We start from the raw sequence: 19,049 nt of genomic DNA on the forward strand, positions 1-19,049 counted from the left end.
CATGCAACTAAGATATACAACTGTGTACAGGGAGGGTTTGGGGAGATAAAGCAGAAAAAAAAAAAAAGGTTTTACAAATTCATACTCCTTCACATCAGTGCATACAAGTATCTCCTTTCCTGTGCTTTTGCACTGCACACTTATCAATGTGATATTGAAAAATGGGTAGTTCATTGGTTTAGCTTGTATTTCTTGTGATCCTAATGAGACTCAGTACTTACTACATGTTCATCAGTCATTTGCTGCCTCTTTATATCCTTTACCCATTGGGGGAGGAGAAGTATCATTTTCTGAGTGATTTCGAGGAACACTTTTATCCTGAGGATATGGATTTTATAAGTTACATATGTAATAATTTTCTCCAATTCTGATGTTTAAAAACCTTTTCTTTATACTGTTGTTGACTATATAAAAACTTAATAGAGGTCTTACACAGTCAAACCTAGAATCTTTGTGTGTTTTGCTTCTGGATCTCATGTCATGTTTAGGAAGGTTGTTCTCACTCTGTGATTATAAAGTGTGTTACAGTGTCCTCTAATAACCGTTTCACATTTGGAAAAAGAATGAGGGGATTGTTTTTGTACAGAGCAGAATTAATTTTACCAATACTATTAAGCCACTGATATGAAACAGCACATTTTCCTTGTGTGTATATCTATAGGAATGTATATTTGTGTATGTTCACACGCAGTGTTTCAAACCTTAGAAAATTCTTTTTAGGATTTTGTTACGTACAAAGAGTTTGTAGGTTAATTTGGGGCCTGCTAACATCTGTATAATACTGAGTCTTCCCCTACAGAAGGATGAAATGTCTATTCAGGTCTTCCTTTTCATCCTCCATTAAACTTTCATTTTGTTTGTACCTATATTCATATGTGCATTGGTTACTGCACTGATTGCATTCTCAAAGCCTTCAGGAGTCAGGAAGCAATACAAAGTGTAAAACATGTTAGATGTCAGGGAACAGGGAGTGGTTTGAACTGTGGAGAACTGGAAAACAGATGCTCACCTAAAGGGATTCACGTTCATTTTAAATTTGATGTATACCAAACCAAACATGTTTGTGGGCAGCCAGTTTGAGTACTGACCTGTAATTTTGGTTTCTTTTCCTCTCTAGTTTTGGAATTACAGCTTAGAAGCTTAACAACTTTTTCTGTTTTAAATAGAATATGGTTATTCTATAAATATTTTATTTAAATAGACATAGGTTTAATACACTCATCCACCTGGAATTTGGAGAGGGGAGTTCAAACTTACACTTTATTTTCTATTCTTCTTTGGTTGTCGATCATTTTAAGTTTTCTGTCTTTTTTAATATCCATTTCACATTTGTTTCAATGTAAATGATTACACCTCAATAAATTCTACTTATCTTATTACAAGTGATTTTTAAAATCTGGCTACTTAGAACTGTTGAATATGTAATGAAGTTAGTTTTTCTTACCAACAAAGTCATATCCTATATATTCATGCTGAAATAGAAGCTACCATCTTACTCTGTATCATCCTACTGTATTAGATACCCTTGTCACCCATCTTTAGAACAGTGACTACTGTTCTTAATCAAAATTATTTACAATCTCTTGAGTCTTGAGCTGCTGCTTGTTATTTCTCAGCTGATCATTGCTGAGATGATCAGGTCTTCTTTGTATACCACAGTATCTTTTCATCTTACATTAATGTTTATTGAGTGATTACTTTATGCTAGGCACTCTGCTGAGCAATTTACATGCATTATCTCATTTAATCCTCCCATTAACTTTTGAGGTAGTACCATTATTATTCCCATAATATAAATAAGACTAAAGCTTACAAAGGACAAAATGTTCTCCAAAATTAGAGGGCTAGGAAATGGAAGAATAAGGATTGGAATCCAGATGTATTTGATGCTGGAATATGAGTTCTTAATTCTGGATAAGTATCTAAAGAATGAGATGGATACTGACATGAGATAGGGCTTTGGAAGGTAGACTGGAACAAAGTATTGGGGGTTTGGAGAAACTTCTAGGCTATTTTGAGGAATGTGTGCTTTAACCTAACAACTGTGGGATGCCAGTGAGGGGTTTTAATGAGGGAGAAGTGATATGCACAAACTGCTTTTAAATACAAGCAATGTGGACAATTGACAAAGGAAATGATAAATACAGGGAGAACAGTTAGAAAGCTATTTCCATAGTCCATGTCAAATAGATTACTGTGTATTGGACAAAGATGATGGAAATGGATTAAAGGAGTCAGATTCAAGGCATATTTAGGAGATAAAACCTAGAGGTCTTGGCAACTGACTGGACATGGAGGGTGAGGGAGAGGAAAGAGTCAAGAATGACTCCATAGTATGAATTCTCTCATGATGAGCAAGGTGTGCACGCTGCCTGAAAGATTTCCTGCAATCCTTACATTCATAGGGTCTCTCTCCAGTATGAATTCTTTGATGTAGAGTAAGAGATCCACTATAGCTAAAGGCTTTCCCACAAACATTGCATGCATAAGGTTTCTCTCCAGTATGAATTCGCTGATGTTGAGCAAGGCCTGCATTCTGGCTGAATGTTTTCCTACATTCCTTACACATATAAGGTTTTTCTCCAGTATGACTTCTCTGATGTTGTGCAAGTGATGAACTATTGCTAAAGGCTTTCCCACATTCAATACATTCATAGGGTTTCTCTCCAGTATGAACCCTCTGATGTTGATCAAGGTATGCAATCTGGCTGAAGGCTTTCCTACATACTTTACATTCATAAGGTTTTTCTCCAGTATGAACTCTCTGATGTTGAGCAAGGTGTGCATACTGGCTGAAGGCTTTCCTGCATTCTTTACATTCATAGGGTCTCTCTCCAGTATGAATTCTCTGATGTACAATTAGGTATCCACGATGGCTAAAGGCTTTTGCACACACGTTACATACATAAGGTTTCTCTCCTGTATGAATTCTCTGATGTTGGGCAAGAAATGAACCATTACTAAAGGCCTTTCCACATTCAATACATTCGAAAGGTCTCTCTCCAGTATGAACTCTCTGATGTTGAGTCAAGTGTGCAATCTGGCTGAAGGCTTTTTTACATTCTTTACACTGATAAGGTTTCTCTCCAGTATGAACTCTCTGATGTTGAGCAAGGTGTGCATTCTGGCTGAAGGCTTTCCTACATTCTTTACATTCATAAGGTTTCTCTCCAGTATGTATTCTCTTATGTTGAGCTAGGTTCGCACTCTGGCTGAAGGTTTTCCCACATTCAACACATGCGTAGGGTTTCTCTCCAGTGTGAATTCTCTGATGAAGAGTAAGAGATGAGCTCTGGTTGAAAACTTTCTCACATTCATTACATTTCAAAAGTTTCTTTTCTACATAGACTTTCTTATGTTTCATTTGAACAGGTTTTTTTTGGTAACTTCTCTTTTGTGGCTCATGCTTACGTACTCTTTCTTTGGTGGGAAAACTCTGTTTTATAGCAAATATTGCATCCTGATGGAAAGTTTGCCAGGACTTAGTGTATTCAGTACTTGGATTTTTAGAGGGCATACTTTTATGAGTGATCATCAGTTGGCTAGAATGTACCTTCTGACTTCCCGACTGTTTCTTAAACCAGTCCTCACTTTTACAGTCTTCTCTCCAACTGGTGCAGTCAAGGCTATAACTAAGATGGCTTCTTCCCATTGTTGCTACTCTGGATGATTCTTCATAAATAACTTGCTCTGATGAAAATTCATTGTTTTTAAGTGCATACTCCCAATCTAAAAGATATCAAGAAAACAAATGTCTTTTGTATTTATGCATTAGAGAACTTCTAAAACAAAAATTCGTGAATAAAATATATAAGAAGTTGGAGGAGTTAACTGCTGTTAAATAAAATCTAAAAAGTATGAGATATATTAAGAATGAGAATTAAAGAAAGTTGATTAAGGAAATAAATTAATCATATTTAACTAGTAAGGTGAATATCAGAAAAATTTTTAAAAGTCATCTAAAATCACAATCATCATTTTCTATCTATAATAATATAACAGTCTCCAAACACCCTTCCTGTCCTGCCTCAGATTATCCTGCATTCAAGCTAAGTTCACCATCTTTAAAAAACCAATTTCATAATGTCATCGTGGCTAAAAAACCTCCATAAGATCACCAGACCCAAAGACACACCAGGTACTATTAGTTGCCTTAGGTTGTACATGAAAGTCTATGGTTAAACTTCTGCAGCCTGAAAAATGTCTTCCTGGATATAATTTTCTTGGTGATACATTCCAACCAAATGTAAATTTTCAACTGATCACAAAGCTATGGTGCCTTTGTACAGAAGTAATTTTGTATCAAATTGCTTGATTTTATTAACCCACACTGGACTTAATTTTCCTTCCCCTTTACATTCCCAAATCAAATCACCTGTTTTGCTCAAGACTTTCCAATGGTTTCTCACCACATTTATAATAAAACTAAAATTCCTATCATGCTTTAAAAAGCCAATGTGGCACATGAACATAAATGTAAAATCTTTTTTTTTTTTTTAAAGATTTTATTTTTTCCTTTTTCTCCCCAAAGCCCCTCGGTACATAGTTGTATATTCTTCGTTGTGGGTCCTTTTAGTTGTGGCATGTGGGACGCTGCCTCAGCGTGGTTTGATGAGCAGTGCCATGTCCGCGCCCAGGATTCGAACCAACGAAACACTGGGCCGCCTGCAGCGGAGCGCGCGAACTTAACCACTCGGCCACGGGGCCAGCCCCTAAAATCTTTAATAAAATTATAGCAAATCAAATCCAGGAAACATGAAAGCATAATCATGACCAAGTAGAGTTTATCCCAGGAATGCAAGATTTGTTTAATATGTGAAAATCAATCAGTATAATTGACCACATTAACAGATTAAAGATGGAAAATCATATGATCATTTCAATAGAAGTAGAAACAGTATTTGACTGAATTCAACACCTGTTTATTATAAAAACTCTCAGCAAACCAGGAATAGAAAGGAACTTCCTCAAACTGATAAAGGACATCTAAGAAAAACCTGTAACATCATAATGGTGAAAGACTGAACACATTTTCCCTTAAGACTCAGAAAAATGCAAATATATCTGCTCTTACCAATTTTCTTCAACATTGTACAGGAGATCCTAGCTATTGCAATAAATCAAGAAAAAAAAGGCATAAGGATCAAAAAGGAAGAAATAAAACTATATTTGCAGATAACATGATTGTCTATGCAAAAAATCTTAAGGAACCCACAAAAAAACTACTAGAATGACTACTAAATAAATCTAGCAAGGTCATAAGATATAATGCTAATATAAAAATTAATTTACATGTTCGCATCCTAGCAGCAAACAATTGGAAAATGGAACGTTTAAGAATTCTATTTATAATAGCATCAAAAAAACCCCATAAAAGACACGGGGAAGGTGCCTGCCCTGTGGCCAAGTGGTTAAATTCAGTGCGCTCCACTTCAGCAGCCCAGGTTTGGTTCCCAGGTCAGACCTACACCACTTTTCAGTGGCCATGCTGTGGTGGCGACCTACATGCAAAATAGAGGAGTACTGAGACATATGTTAGCTCAGGGGGAATGTTCCTCAAGCTAAAAGAGGAAGATTGGCAACAGATGTTGGCTCAGGGCCAATTTTCCACAGCAAAAAAAAAAAAAAGAAAGAAAAAAAGAAAAAAATTTGTTAGATATATAAGACCACTACACAATACTACAGAACATTGCTAAGAGAAATTAAAGAAGACTGTAATAAATGGCTAAATAAGCTATATTTATGAACTGGAAAATTCAATGATGTTAGGATGTCGGTTCTGCCAAAACTCATGTATAGATTCAACATAATCTCAATCAAAATCTCAGCAGGCTTTTTGGGTAGAAATTCCCAACTTTATTCTAAAATTTATATGGAAACACAAATGACCTAAGACAGTCAAAGTGATTTTACAAATTGGAATATCTGATATCAAAACTTATTATAAACGTACAGTAATCAAGACAGTAGGGTATTGGTGAAAGGACAGACATATAGATCAACAGAATAGAGTTCAGAACTAGACCCAGGCATAATATGGTCAACTGATTTTCAACAAAGGGCACTGGAGCAACTGTATATCCAAATGGGAAAAAAAAAGTCCTCAACCTCTACCTCACACAAGATACAAAAATTAGCTCAGTGGATCATGTATCAAAATGTAAAAGCTGAAATTATAAAATTCATAGGAGAAAATCTAGAAGAAAATCTTTGTGACCTGGGGATAGCAAGAATTTCTTAGATATGATACAAAAAGCTCCAACCAAGACAAATTAATAAATTAGAACTTTACAAAAGTTGAAAACTTTGGATGTTCAAAAAACAGCAGTAGGAACACGCCACAACTGGCATACATATACCCCAATACATACAAATGACAAAGGACTTGTATTAAGACTATAAAAAGAACTCTTACAATTCAATAATAAGAAAAATAACCCAATAAAACATGGGCAAAAGATTTGAACAAACACTTAACAAAAGATATATGAATGGCCAATAAGCACATGAAAAGATGCTCAATATTATTAGTCATCAGAGAAATGCATATTAAAACCACAATGAAATACCACAACACAACCATTAGAATGAATAAAATTAAAAATAGTGACAATACCCAGATATGATAAGGATGTAGAGCAACTAGAACTCTCATATATTACTGGTGGTGATGCAATGATACAGTCACTTTGGAAAACTATTTGGCAGTTTCTTAACAAGTTAAAAATAGTCCTACCACATGACTTAGTTTTTCTACTTTTAGATATTTACCTGAGAGAAATGAAAACATATGTCCACACAAAGTCCTGTACCTGAGAGCATCATAGCAGCTTTATTTATAATAACCAAAAACTGGAAACAACCCAAATGTCACCAGTAGGAGAATGGAAAAAAAAAAATGTGGAATATCTACACACTACACTACTCAGCAATAAAAGGAATAAACTATTCATACATGGGCAACAATATGGATGATTTTCAAAATCATTATGGTGAACAAAATAAGCCAGACGTAACAGAGTATATACTATATGATTCCATTTCGTTTAGATGCAAACTAATCTAAAATGACAAAGATTAGATTAAATATTTGGAGCCAGGAGTGGAGATGGTTTCACAGGTGTATACAACTGTCAGAACTCATCACACTGGATAATTCATATGGATGCAATGTACTATATGTGTAAATAATTCCTTAATAAGGTTATTAAGAAAAAAATATAGACGGAAACAAGAAAGGTAACTAAAGACAGACTTTGATAACATAATAAAAAGGTAAAACTCAGTATATATAACAAGCTCTTTACACTCAAAATAGAGACTACACCTTAGAACCTATACCAAACTATATATTAGGCTATACAAAATCTTCAAATTGTTAGAAAGTAGAATTAGTACTAATTATTGTATGATCAAATATGATAAAACAATTTGATCAAAATCAATAAAACCAGAAAACTTTCTTTTAAACAACTCCTGTTTAAAAGGGAAATTTTTAAAAAGTAGGTTATCTAGAAGACAGCAATAACAAAAACACTAATATCAGGATCTATGGAAGACAGCTGAAGCTATATTCAGAGGAAAATTCATAGCCCTTAATTTCTTTAGTGAATAAGAGAATGAAATGAATAGATTAAGCTTTCATTTCAGCAAAATGGAGACCAAAATAAACCTAAGAAAATTAAAAGGAAAGAATCTCTCTTAGTAAAGAGAAAAGCAGAAAATAGAGGACTGAATAAAAGAAGAATGGTAACACTAACAGATAAATCCATAAGCTAGATTTCAAAAAGAAAAGAAAATTGATTAATGAGTAGCAACTGAGTAATTTTTTTAAAAAATAGCTATACAAAATAAGAAATTAAAATTGGAAACTACTATAGCTATAAAAGAAGTAAAAATAATTATAAGATTATTTTGCTCAGAATCATGGAAATAAATCTGATAAGCTAAATGCAAAGGAAAATTATCTAGAAAAATAAAAATTTACAAAATTTAATGCAAGACTGAAACTGTCGAGAGTGCATTTACCAGAGAGGACATTGAGAAAGTTGTCTAAGATACACTTCCCCACAAAGGCCCCAATACAGGGTTTATATCTCAAACTCTAACACTAGTGATCTCATCCATTCACACTATCACCTCTAAATCAGACTTTTTTTCTGAGCCTCTGTCTCCCTCCAATGGCATGTTGCATTTCTTCACTTGGAAATCTCCTCATCTCACAAAAATAAGTTTCTTATGTCACAAGCCAAATTCACCATCTTTCCCCCTATCAACCTATTCTTTCTTCTGACTTGTTTCTATTAAACGGTATCACCTTCCAGTTACCCAGACTTCAAAATACAACTGGAAATGCTTTCTTTTTCCCTTTGATGGTTTTTAAACCCCTGAATAATCCCAAGAATTTAACAGAATGACTTTCTCAAAGTAGCAACTCAATGAATCTTGGTAAAAGAATAAGTGAATAAATAATCAACCTTTAATCTAAAAGGAATGAGTGACTGAAAAGGGAAAAAAAACAGGCATTGCTGTGTCTGGATTTTTAAAAATGTGATGGAGCAACTTGTGCAAAACTAAAAATCAAGGACAAGGAGATACTATGACATTTGGATCCAGAGAATAGGAAAAGGTTATCAGAGAAGACAGTAACGTGAGAGAATATATACAAGGAGATTAGGCTGGTGAGCTCATGCTAAAGACGCCTCAATGTTTCTTCCCAGGCCTTGAGCCTTTAAGAAAAGCTACCCGGGAAACATTAATTATGAGCTGGAACCTTTCAGAATAGCTAAGCTTTTCCTTGCCATGGCCTCTACCTCCCTAGTTCTCTCTCACTCACCAGGGCATGTGCCTCTTGTCCCCTCCTTCTTCACCATCCAGGGCTCTTTTCCTTGCTCCAATAATGAGATCACATCTGGCTTAGAAACTGAAACTCCTGCTTGCAAAAAATAAAAGGGTAATTAGCCAAGCCCATAAATCATATCAAGTTCCTGGTCATCAGGAAGGCATATTATAGAGGGGAGTTGAGGAAGAGATGAAGTATTCTAAGAATGGGGAGGATGAAGCTGCAGGAATAGTCTAATGAGGCTGCCAATTCTCAACCTATTTTGGGGAGCACAAAGAGAAATTTAACGAAGTACATCAGAGGCTTCCCAAACATTACGCTGGAGAGCAGCCCTGCATGTCGATTCTGCATTATGGGGAGATTGCCTTACCCAGTGACACCAGGCTTCTATAGTTCTCCAACATCACTTTTCTGTACAAATTCCTCTGAGCAGGGTTCAGCCATTGCCACTCCTCTTGAGAGAAATCGACAGCCACATCCCCAAATGTCACCAAATCCTGAAATGACATAAACGTATTCTTGCTCAACTAGTGTTCTTACCCTCATATGGGCATAGCTTAAAGAGTTAAATTGTCTATACTTTTAGAGAGAAATATTTCATATAGTGAAATTTTCTGGCAGTACCGTAGGTTCTGAGCAATACATGTCAAGTAATTGCTCGATGACTTTTCTGTGCTTAGTTTTGATATTCTGTCATGGAAAGTGTACAATTTCAGAAATAGTCTCTACTGACGAAGAAAAGATAACACAGAGAATGGGCAATAACAGAAGACTGTAAACAAGTGTAAAATATTAATATTATTCATACTAAATGCTAGAGCATTTCTCAATACGGAAAATCCCGATGGACTGGGGCAGTGAAGAAAGGAGGAGGCAGGAACATGAGTGAGTTAAGTCTCACAAGATATAAGTGGTCTAAACAAGCATTTTTCCAAACTCTACAATGGAATGGTCAGTGTTTCAGCTATATCATTAGGGTATATATATATGAAAATACATTTGATGCTTATAATATTTTTCTGAAATTAATAAAAATAGTAAACAAGTTTTACAGTGATTTTGCAAAAATATAACTTCTTCAAATGTATGTCATAACAGAGAACAATTGGTGTCAAGAAAAGATTATCTAACAGCCCTTGATAACCCCACTGTTTCAAAGACAGCTGGTAACTTATCATGCTACCTAAGAGACAAAACAATAGTAAATTTCAGGCACTATTAAATAGTAAACATTTCAAATGTGATAATGAAATGCATCAAAAAATACCTACAGCTCTCACTAGAGGAACATACCGACTTGTGCATGTTTCATGACCAAGGGTTTTTTTAATGTTACAGTACAGCTCGCAAATATGACTATGTTGAATTAAAGATCTTTATAACATGGAATAAGACCTAGTCTGCTCCCTAAAAATTCAAAATAGGTATTCTTACTAACGAGGTAAATCTGCTCCAGACTTACCAGGGCTTGCTGTATGGCTTGGTATATGCTTCTTAGGTATGGCATGTCACAGAGCAAAGCCTATGCTTGAGCTGGCTGATATACAGATGCACTCAATGGTACAAACCTGAACAGCTGAACTCACTTGTTAAGTATTGAAATACCACCACAGTTTGGTAAGCAGCTACTGCACTGAGCCCTGCTAGTGACCATCCCAGATCTCCCCCAAATCCAGCAGCTGAGGGGAATGCCCAGCATGGCAGCAGCCTCCACGATCCAAGCTGGGGTAAGTCTTGGTGTGTGCCCTTGCCTTGGTGCTTGTCAAATATGAACGTCACTCCTCTTCTTTGTGTGTATGTGTGTGAGGAACATTGTCCCTCAGCTAACATCTGTGCCAATCTTCCTCTACCTTGCATGTGGGAGGCTGCCTCAGCATGGCTTGACAAGCGGTGTGTAGGTCAGTGCCTGGGATCCGAACCCACGAACCCCAGGCCGCCAAAGAAGAGCGCGTGAACTTAGCCACTACGTCACCAGGCCGGCCCCCCTTCAAATATTTTTATATTTATTTTGATTTGATAAAACAGGAGTTTCATATAATTTTGTCATCTTTAAAGAAACTTAGAAAATAATGTCCAGTATTTCTACCCTCAGTGGATTTTTCGCCTTTTTAAGTTCAAGAATTGGAAGTCCTCCATGCCCCATACCTACTTACCATGTCAACCTTCGTCCTAGAAGCAATCAAAATTTACAGTTAGTGTATATTTGTTCAGATGTTTCCTTACACAGACATGTCTATGATTGTCTACACCTATTCATTTATTTAACATCACTTATATTGAACGGATAATATTACCTGGTATAAATATGCCATGGCTTATTTACTAACCCCTTGCTTATTTTCAGTTAGATGAATCTTAATTTTCACTATGATGCTGCAAAAGTCTCTAATTATCTTTTTTTTTTTTTAAAGATTTTATTTTTTCCTTTTTCTCCCCAAAGCCCCCCAGTACATAGTTGTATATTTCTCGTTGTGGGTTCTTCTAGTTGTGGTATGTGGGACGCTGCCTCAGCGTGGTCTGACGAGCAGTGCCATGTCCGCGCCCAGGATTCGAACCAACGAAACACTGGGACGCCTGCAGCGGAGCGCGCGAACTTAACCACTCGGCCACGGGGCCAGCCCCTCTAATTATCTTCTTAAAATAAATTCCTAGAAATTTTGTCTCTCCATTGAGACGAGGATTTCCCAAACTTACTTAACCTCAGAAAAAACTTTACACTATTTTGACCCAGTAAGAATAGGAGCTAATGAAAAAATAATTCAGGTTGGGAGTAAAGTGTTGACCTGTACTCAAAGAAATACTGAGAGGGGTTTTTCAGGTACAAGGAAAATGGAAGCATAGACATACAAGAAGAAATTAAGTGCCTCAAAAAACTAACTGTAAACTAAATATCTGCTAATAATATCTTGGAGTTAAACCACTATAGGAGTCTTGTTCAGGAAGTGCTAAGAGTACTGATTATAGGGGCTGGCCCCGTGGCCGAGTGGTTAAGTTCCCGCACTCCGCTGCAGGCGGCCCAGTGTTTCGTTGGTTCGAATCCTGGGCTCGGACATGGCACTGCTCATCAGACCACGCTGAGGCAGCGTCCCACATGCCACAACTAGAAGAACCCACAACGAAGAATACACAACTATGTACCGGGGGGGGCTTTGGGGAGAAAAAGGAAAAAAATTAAAAAAAAAAATCTTAAAAAAAAAAAAGAGTACTGATTATAGAAAGAAGAAAGATTATTACATAATGAGTAATGGATACATGTTATCCTAGAGTGGCCACTAAAAGAATAATAAAAATAATGTATAATTAACTAGATAATAAGGAAAAAATATCTAACTTATCCAAAAGAAGGCAAAAAGGAGAAATAAAGGAACAAAGAACAGACGGGGTAAGTAGAAAAGGAACTGCAATATGGGGTAGACTTAAACACAGATGTATCAGTTATTCTATCAAGTGAAAGTGTACTAAACACTAATTGAAAGACCAAGATTATCAGACTAGATTTAAAAAACCAACCAACGTTTTGTGGGGAGACACAGGGAACTATGGAAGGTACACAGGGCTGAGTGCCCAGCTAAGAGCACGGGGGGAAAAGCCAACCAACCAACTACATGCTGTTTACAAGAGGCATACTTTAAATATAACCTTTAGAGGCAGAGGTTCTCAAAAGGTGTGCACTAAAATCATCCTGGGACTCAATAGAAACGTGGTTTCTAGGCCCCACCACCAGAGACTGTGATTCAGGAGGACTGGGTGGGTCCTGGAAACAAGTCGGACTGATGGGCTCTGTCTATTCTACACATCATTCCCTCTGCTTTCTCCTTCCGTTACCTATTCGTGGCAGGAGAGAAGGGCTCACTGCCTCCCTGGTCACAGTCACAGACGAGGAATTCATTCCCTTTTTATTCATACATTAATTTGGTAAATATTTACTGAATGCCTACTACCTATACTGTTCTAAGAGTTGGGAATACAAAGGTGAACAAAATATAGCCCCTCCCCTTGTGGAGTTAATATTCTAATAGAGGAGAAAGACATTAAACATAAGGTCATACAATGTCGGGCAGTGTTAACTACTATGACAAAAAAACAGGTAAGGTGATTGAGAGTGACAGTGGAGTTTGTTTTAGATAAGATGATCAAGGTAAACCTAAATGAAGAGGTAATGTTTGAACAGCAATCTAAATAAAGTGGGAGAGCAACACGCCATCATCTAGGGAAGAGACTTACCAAAGAGGGAGGAGAAATGCAGAAGTTCAGAGACAGGAAAGAGCTTGGTAAAAACTTGTAGAAAATAAGGTCTGGCATAGCCAGAAGCCGGACCACCTGGGGCCTCATTGGACACGGTAAGGACTGGATTTCATTCCGGGTAAAATGGGCAGCCCGTGAAGGTTCTGGGCAAAGGAATGAAATGCTGTGCTTCATCACACTGGACACACTGCTCCACAGAGGCTCGTTATTTTCTACCACCTTCTTCAAACCATCACTCGCTGTCATCTATGCTACTGACCCTCAACATACAATTACAACTTCCTGCACCTGACACAGTCACTAGTGACGTGGATATGTCACTTTCCTCCCTTGGCCTCTTTTTCCTCATCTGTAAAATGAATGACTTGGACAAGATCACCCATAGTTTTCTTCCTACCTTTATCATTTTATGAGCCTAGATCTGTGCTGTCCAATACACTAGCTACTAGCCACATGTGGCTATTTAAATTTAAATCAATTAATATTAAAAATTCAGTCTTAGTCACACTAGTACGTACAAGTGCTCCATAGCCACGTGTGGCTAGTCCTCCCGTCGTGGACAGTGCAGATACGGAACCCTTCATCCTCACAGGACGTTCTACTGGACAGTGCTGCTCTGGCTGATTTCTGCTTCCGGCTCATCTTCCTCTTTTCAACCATTCTCTATATTTTCATCTAACAGTTTGTATGGTTTTATTTTCTATATTTACCCTACAGAATGTATTTAACCTTGAAGTATAAGGAAGAAATTTTTTTCTAAATGAATAAATAATCCATCACTTCTCCACTGATTTAATATAACATCTCTACAGTATCATATAATAAAGAAATGAGCAGACACTAAATTCCAGGAAGACAAAAACAGTGTGTCTTTTTATTTGCCACAGTATTGCCAGCACTTAGTATACAGTAAATCTTTAATAACTATATGTTCATTCAATGAATAAATATTTTCCACTCTTATTTATATTTGCATTTGTTTCAGGACATTATATGCTGATCTTTTCATTTGTTCTGGTTCCTATTCCACCCTAGTTACTGTTTTCATTATTATAGATGTATGTAGCCATTTTTTTAATATAGATTTAAGTACTCCCTCCTATTATTCTCCTTTTTTCAAAAAATTTCCAGCTATTTTTCCATATTAATTCCAGTAATCTTAACTGGATGACCTAGAACATCCTGGCTGTAGCCCACCACTAACTCAACATGTCCCTAAAACAGGACCTCATCACTTCCATGGAATCCTACTTTTCAAAGCCCACAGAGTGCCTGAGAAAATCCCTGCCCTCGCTGACCCACATTTTAATACTCAAGCCCAGCACATCCCTCTCCTCAAAATCACCTTGTGCAAGAGACCCTGTCATGTACTGTGACTAAGACTACCCAGTAGCCCTCGTCTTGCCTTCCTCTCAAACCCAGTTCTGTGGAAAAGCTCTAAGCTAGTGGTCACATCCGAACACACACCTTGACCTCAGTGAATCAAGTCCCTACAATGAAGGCTTTCATATCCTACCAAGGGGTCTATTTTTGCCTCTTGTGAGCTCCTGATGGAACACCTAACCCAGAGGGGGTGCTACACTCTTTCTTGAATGAAGATGAAAATGGTGGCTGAGGAAAAGAAAAGGAGGCTCACGGGGCTTTTGGGGACCTCCTTTTACTGGATCTGAGAACACGAGGACCAGGTCACTGAATGAATGGGATTTTGTTAGGCTGGGGAATTTCAGAAGAAAAGCAAAATGTTCATATAAAACCTGAAAAGGCATGTCAGGGAAGACAGAAGAAATGCTTCCTTACCTTGGACATGGCTTTAAGAATTTATGACAGCTCTTCTGTCCTCCCCCTTCAGGCTCCTCGGAGAAGGGCAGTGTCTGGAGAAAACAGAGCTGGAGAGGGAGAAAGAAACCATAAAATGCCAGATCCACCCTCAGCTCCAGGCTCACCAGCCTAGAAACCCTCCTTTCCTTCTCTTTGCCCTTCTCACCCACCACCACAGAAGTAGATTAGAAGTGTCACTGAATTGGTCATTCCTATCTAAATTTACAGTTCTTTTCCTCATGTGCTTTAGATCTTGAGAACGCAATATAAACTTTCTGTGCATAAGTCACCTCCTCATTTATACTTAGAAACAATAACAGTATTTACCCTTCAGAATGGCACTACCAAGTAAGGATTATTTTCCACTTCACACATGAAGGCTCTTCAGTGAAATTATCCAAGGCTTCATGGGAATAAGTAATTGAGTCCAGATGGAATCCAGGTCTGACTTTAGTCTTTCTACCAGGTGATGATGTTGAAAGGAAATATGTCCCCACCCTTTCTACAAAGACAAGAGAAAGCTACAAAGTGAATGCCTCATAGAAAGCATCTTTACAGAGTAGGCATCAGAGGGGTCATGTGGTCCAGAGGACACTGGACCAAAGAGTCAAGACATCCTGCTTCTGGTCCTGGCTTATAAGGGCAAACTGCACCTGAAAACCAATCTTAACTTTTCTGAGAAATTTCCTTAGAGAGAGACGGGGAGGACTAGGCATGAACAGTCATTGAAACCCCTTAATCATGAGTTATTCTCCACTAAATCTCACTGCCTTGGAGAGTAAAGGAGCCTAACTTAGTGGTAAGAACCACTAGGTCTGGGGATCAGAACCCCTGCACTCAAATACCCCATCCACCACTCATTTGCTCTGCAACCTCCCTGGAGTTAAGGAACCACTCCAAACCTCAGTTTCCTCCTCAGTGAAATGGGACCTACTCCCTATCGATTGCTGGGGGGATCACGAGATGATCCACATAAAGCATTTAGCACAGTGCCTGGACATCCTTCAGCTGGACAAATGTCAGTCATTCAGTCATTTATTTTCATAAACAGCACACAGTAGGTCCCCCCTTTCTCTTTCCTCTTCAGTTCCTTGCTAGCACAGGGACAGAAGACCTGTGCGAGGTGCCCAGAGTTTCGTTGGTTCGAATCCTGGGCGCGGACATGGCACTGCTCATCAGGCCACGCTGAGGCAGCGTCCCACATGCCACAACTAGAAGGACCCACAACGAAGAATATACAACTATGTACCGGGGGGCTTTGGGGAGAAAAAGGAAAAAATAAAATCTTAAAAAAAAAAAAAAAAGAAAGACCTGTGCGAGAGAGGGCTCAGGTTCGGCAGCCACTGGCCTGCTCCTCCTCTTCGCTCCCTCCCTCTCTGTCCCCCTCAAGCTCCATCTTTCCCCTTCATCTCAGTCTCCCCCACGACGCGGCCTCCCCAAGCACGCGCACAACCTCCTGCCCCCACTCAAGCCACACAATCCCTCACGCCGGCAGCTCCGCTGGCAGCCTGTGGACAGTCCCCCACGGCAGCTCGCCCTCCCCTCACCATGGGTCACACAAGACCACTCCTGGTCACACTGTCACAATCACTGGCTTGATGACACTCAGGGCTACACGGCGTCACACATGGTTCTAAGGTCACACAATCTCACGCAGTCTCACATGACCACACACACTGCCACGGTTTCACACGGTCACACTCACTGTCACAGATGGTCACACACATTCTCAGTCACACATGGTAACGGCCTCACACTATCACACACATTCTCAAGCACTGTCACACAGTCTCACACGTGTCCCACACAAACGGGGAAACTGTTCACACACACATAGTGGCACGGTCTCACACACGGTCACACAGTCCCAGGCACACGGTCACACTGTTCACACACAGCCCCGCACACGGTGACATGGTCTCACACTCCCTCACACGTTCTCAAACGCTGTCACACACGGTGGCACGGTCTCACACGCTGTCACAGGCCCCCTCACACCCCCGCTCCAGCCCGGCAGGACCAGGCGCGCGCCCGCTCGCGGACTCCTCACCGCCTCCTCCCTGCCGGTCGGCACCTCGCTCCGCGCGGTCGGCGGAGACCCGGAGCAGAGCGCCCCGCGGGCCGGGGCGGGGCCTCGATCTCGGTCCCTCCGGTGGACTCACAAAGGCGCCGCGGCGCTCGGGCGGGCAGCCGGGGCCGGCCGCAGTGGCTGCTGGGAAATGCAGTTCGGGGCCGGGCGCGGTGCGGCGCGAGGCATCCTGGGACGGCTCTCCGAGAGCGCCATGGCGGCAGGCGTTTCCCGCCTCCTCCCTTTCGAGTCGTCTCTGCCACGCTCCCTAACCCCTGACCCTCCGACCCAGAACGAGGACCGCGTCGGCCCTCTCAAGCGGCCGGACCCATCGCCTCCAACCCGTTCTCGCCCGGGCTTAGGCGAGTCGGCTCGGACTGCGCAGGCGCAGCTGCCTTGCGTCCCGAAGGCGCCCAGAGCCGGTGCACGCTCCAGGAGCGCGGAGCCCACGGGGTTGGGATGCGCACGCGCAGTGGGCGGGCCTGGGCGGGCCTGGGCGGGCTCCGGGCCCGGTACTGGGAAAACCGAGCTGGCGGGGCGCGCGGGAGAGGGTCCGGGTGTGGGTTGGGGCTCGGGTTGCCCTGGATTTCTTTCCTTTCTTTATTTTTCTGTTTCTTCTCTCTCCTCCTTATCCTGTCTTTCATTCGCCCTTTATTGACGGCCTACTGTGTGTCAGGCACTGTTGTATGTGCTGGGGACGCAACTGTGAACACACAAAAATCCCCATCCACGGAGGTGACATTCTAAGGCGCGAGAAATTCAATAGAAAAACAAAAGGATACTGATATATATTGGGAATTGTTACATGTGTCGACGAAAATAATCCATAACCAATCTATAAATGAAAATTTGGGTGAGTTTATTCTGAGCTAAAATCTGAGGACTATGGTGCAGTAGAATCTTTCCACTGTGGGGACTGGAATTGGCCACCCCAAGATATGCCTCTTTGGCATGATGATTATTTGTGGCTTGTTACTTTGCAGACAGGAAAGCAACTGAAAAGTAGAACTTGCTTGCCTTTGTTAGGAGATATTTACATTTGTAAGGTAAATCTCTATCTGTAAAGGTGCCTCCCTCTCTGTACCAGGAAGAAGAAAGGAGATGACCTTCTCTCTAGAAACTCTTAATGCCAAAGGCAAGGACTTAAATCTGCATTTTATTGTGCTTGTCTGGTAACCTCCTGTAACTGACTTCCCTCCCCCTCCCAACATTGGCATTTCTTCAGGATTAAGCATCTTTCCTTAGGCTAGGAACTGATTGCTGTGCTCACCTGTGACCACCCAGCTCGAGACAATAGACTTGCCTCCTGCTACGCCCACTGAGATAGCAGACCCACTACCTGCTGTGTCCATCAAGCGCTGTGCCGACAGGGCAATCGTGTGACTATTGTGGGAGGGACATTTCAATCAAATGTGAAATATCCTGTTTAGGGGTATATAACCACTCTGTGCACCCCACTTCTTCGGTGCCCTGGTGCCCTTTCTTCCTACGGAAAGAAAGGCCCCAGGCCATGGTTCCTCATAAAGCTTTGTTTAATCTTCTCTCGCTATTCTGTCTCACGTGAATTTAATTCGTTCTCCGGCCAGACAAACCCACATTTGGGAAGAGGAAATGTCTTCTTCCCCTACAACCTTTATCTCAAGGGCCTTTGTTCTTGCCATAGGGAATCTCTAAAGCAGATATACAATGCATGCTCAATGGCCATGGTCAGGCCCTTTTGGAAAGACAAGGTCAGGCCAAATTAGGTTTACACCAAATGGCTTCCTCATATACTACAATATGCTATTGCTTGCCATTTTTATTTGTCACATGTTATAAAGAAAAGCAGGGTATAAAGATCACTCTTTCAGTTCTTTGTTGTTTCAGTTATACCCTCTTGTTCCTATTCAACGTTGTCTTTGACAGTGTTTTATAAACTCCTACCACTAGTCTTAACTCCAATTCAGGTCTGAACCCTTCCGAAACTGGGTTATAGGCTCCTGTACTTCAATGTACATTGTCTCACCAAAGTCACCAATGACAAAAAGCATATGACCTGGGAATTTTTATATTGAAAAATTTTAAAATGCAAATATT

The 19,049-nt window shown here is 40.1% G+C and overlaps 1 protein-coding gene across 3 annotated transcripts; it reads right to left on the minus strand.

Moving 5' to 3' along the window:
• Positions 1–1,148: 1,148 nt before the first annotated feature.
• ZNF583 (zinc finger protein 583) lies at positions 1,149–17,426 on the minus strand. Of its 3 annotated transcripts, XM_008528655.2 has the most exons (6): positions 16,217–16,966; positions 15,233–15,407; positions 14,885–14,973; positions 9,213–9,339; positions 8,837–8,932; positions 1,149–3,729 (listed from the first exon to the last, which is right to left on the minus strand). In XM_008528655.2, exons 3-6 carry the CDS (start codon positions 14,891–14,893, stop codon positions 2,252–2,254), a joined length of 1,710 nt encoding a protein of 569 aa, XP_008526877.1. In that variant the 5' UTR covers positions 14,894–14,973; positions 15,233–15,407; positions 16,217–16,966; the 3' UTR covers positions 1,149–2,251. The 3 variants fall into 3 exon arrangements, with proteins under 3 accessions (XP_008526877.1, XP_008526876.1, XP_008526875.1); XM_008528654.2 differs by lacking the exon at positions 15,233–15,407 and having other exon boundaries at positions 16,956–17,426; XM_008528653.2 differs by lacking the exons at positions 14,885–14,973; positions 15,233–15,407; positions 16,217–16,966 and having other exon boundaries at positions 9,213–9,351.
• Between the last annotated feature and the right edge of the window lie 1,623 nt (positions 17,427–19,049).

Source organism: Equus przewalskii, chromosome 9 (assembly GCF_037783145.1).
Source record: "Equus przewalskii isolate Varuska chromosome 9, EquPr2, whole genome shotgun sequence".
Classification (NCBI taxonomy): domain Eukaryota; kingdom Metazoa; phylum Chordata; class Mammalia; order Perissodactyla; family Equidae; genus Equus; species Equus przewalskii.

Excerpts from the sequence above, each read along its gene's own strand:
- ZNF583 (XM_008528653.2), bottom strand. The coding sequence starts at position 9,351 with ATGTCATTTCAGGATTTGGTGACATTTGGGGATGTGGCTGTCGATTTC. Across the intron at positions 8,933-9,212 it reads TAGAAGCCTGGTGTCACTGG|GAGTTTCAGTTTCTAAGCCA; the intron begins GTAAGGCAATCT and ends TTTTGCAAGCAG. Across the intron at positions 3,730-8,836 it reads GACAAGAGGCACATGCCCTG|ATTGGGAGTATGCACTTAAA; the intron begins GTGAGTGAGAGA and ends GATATCTTTTAG.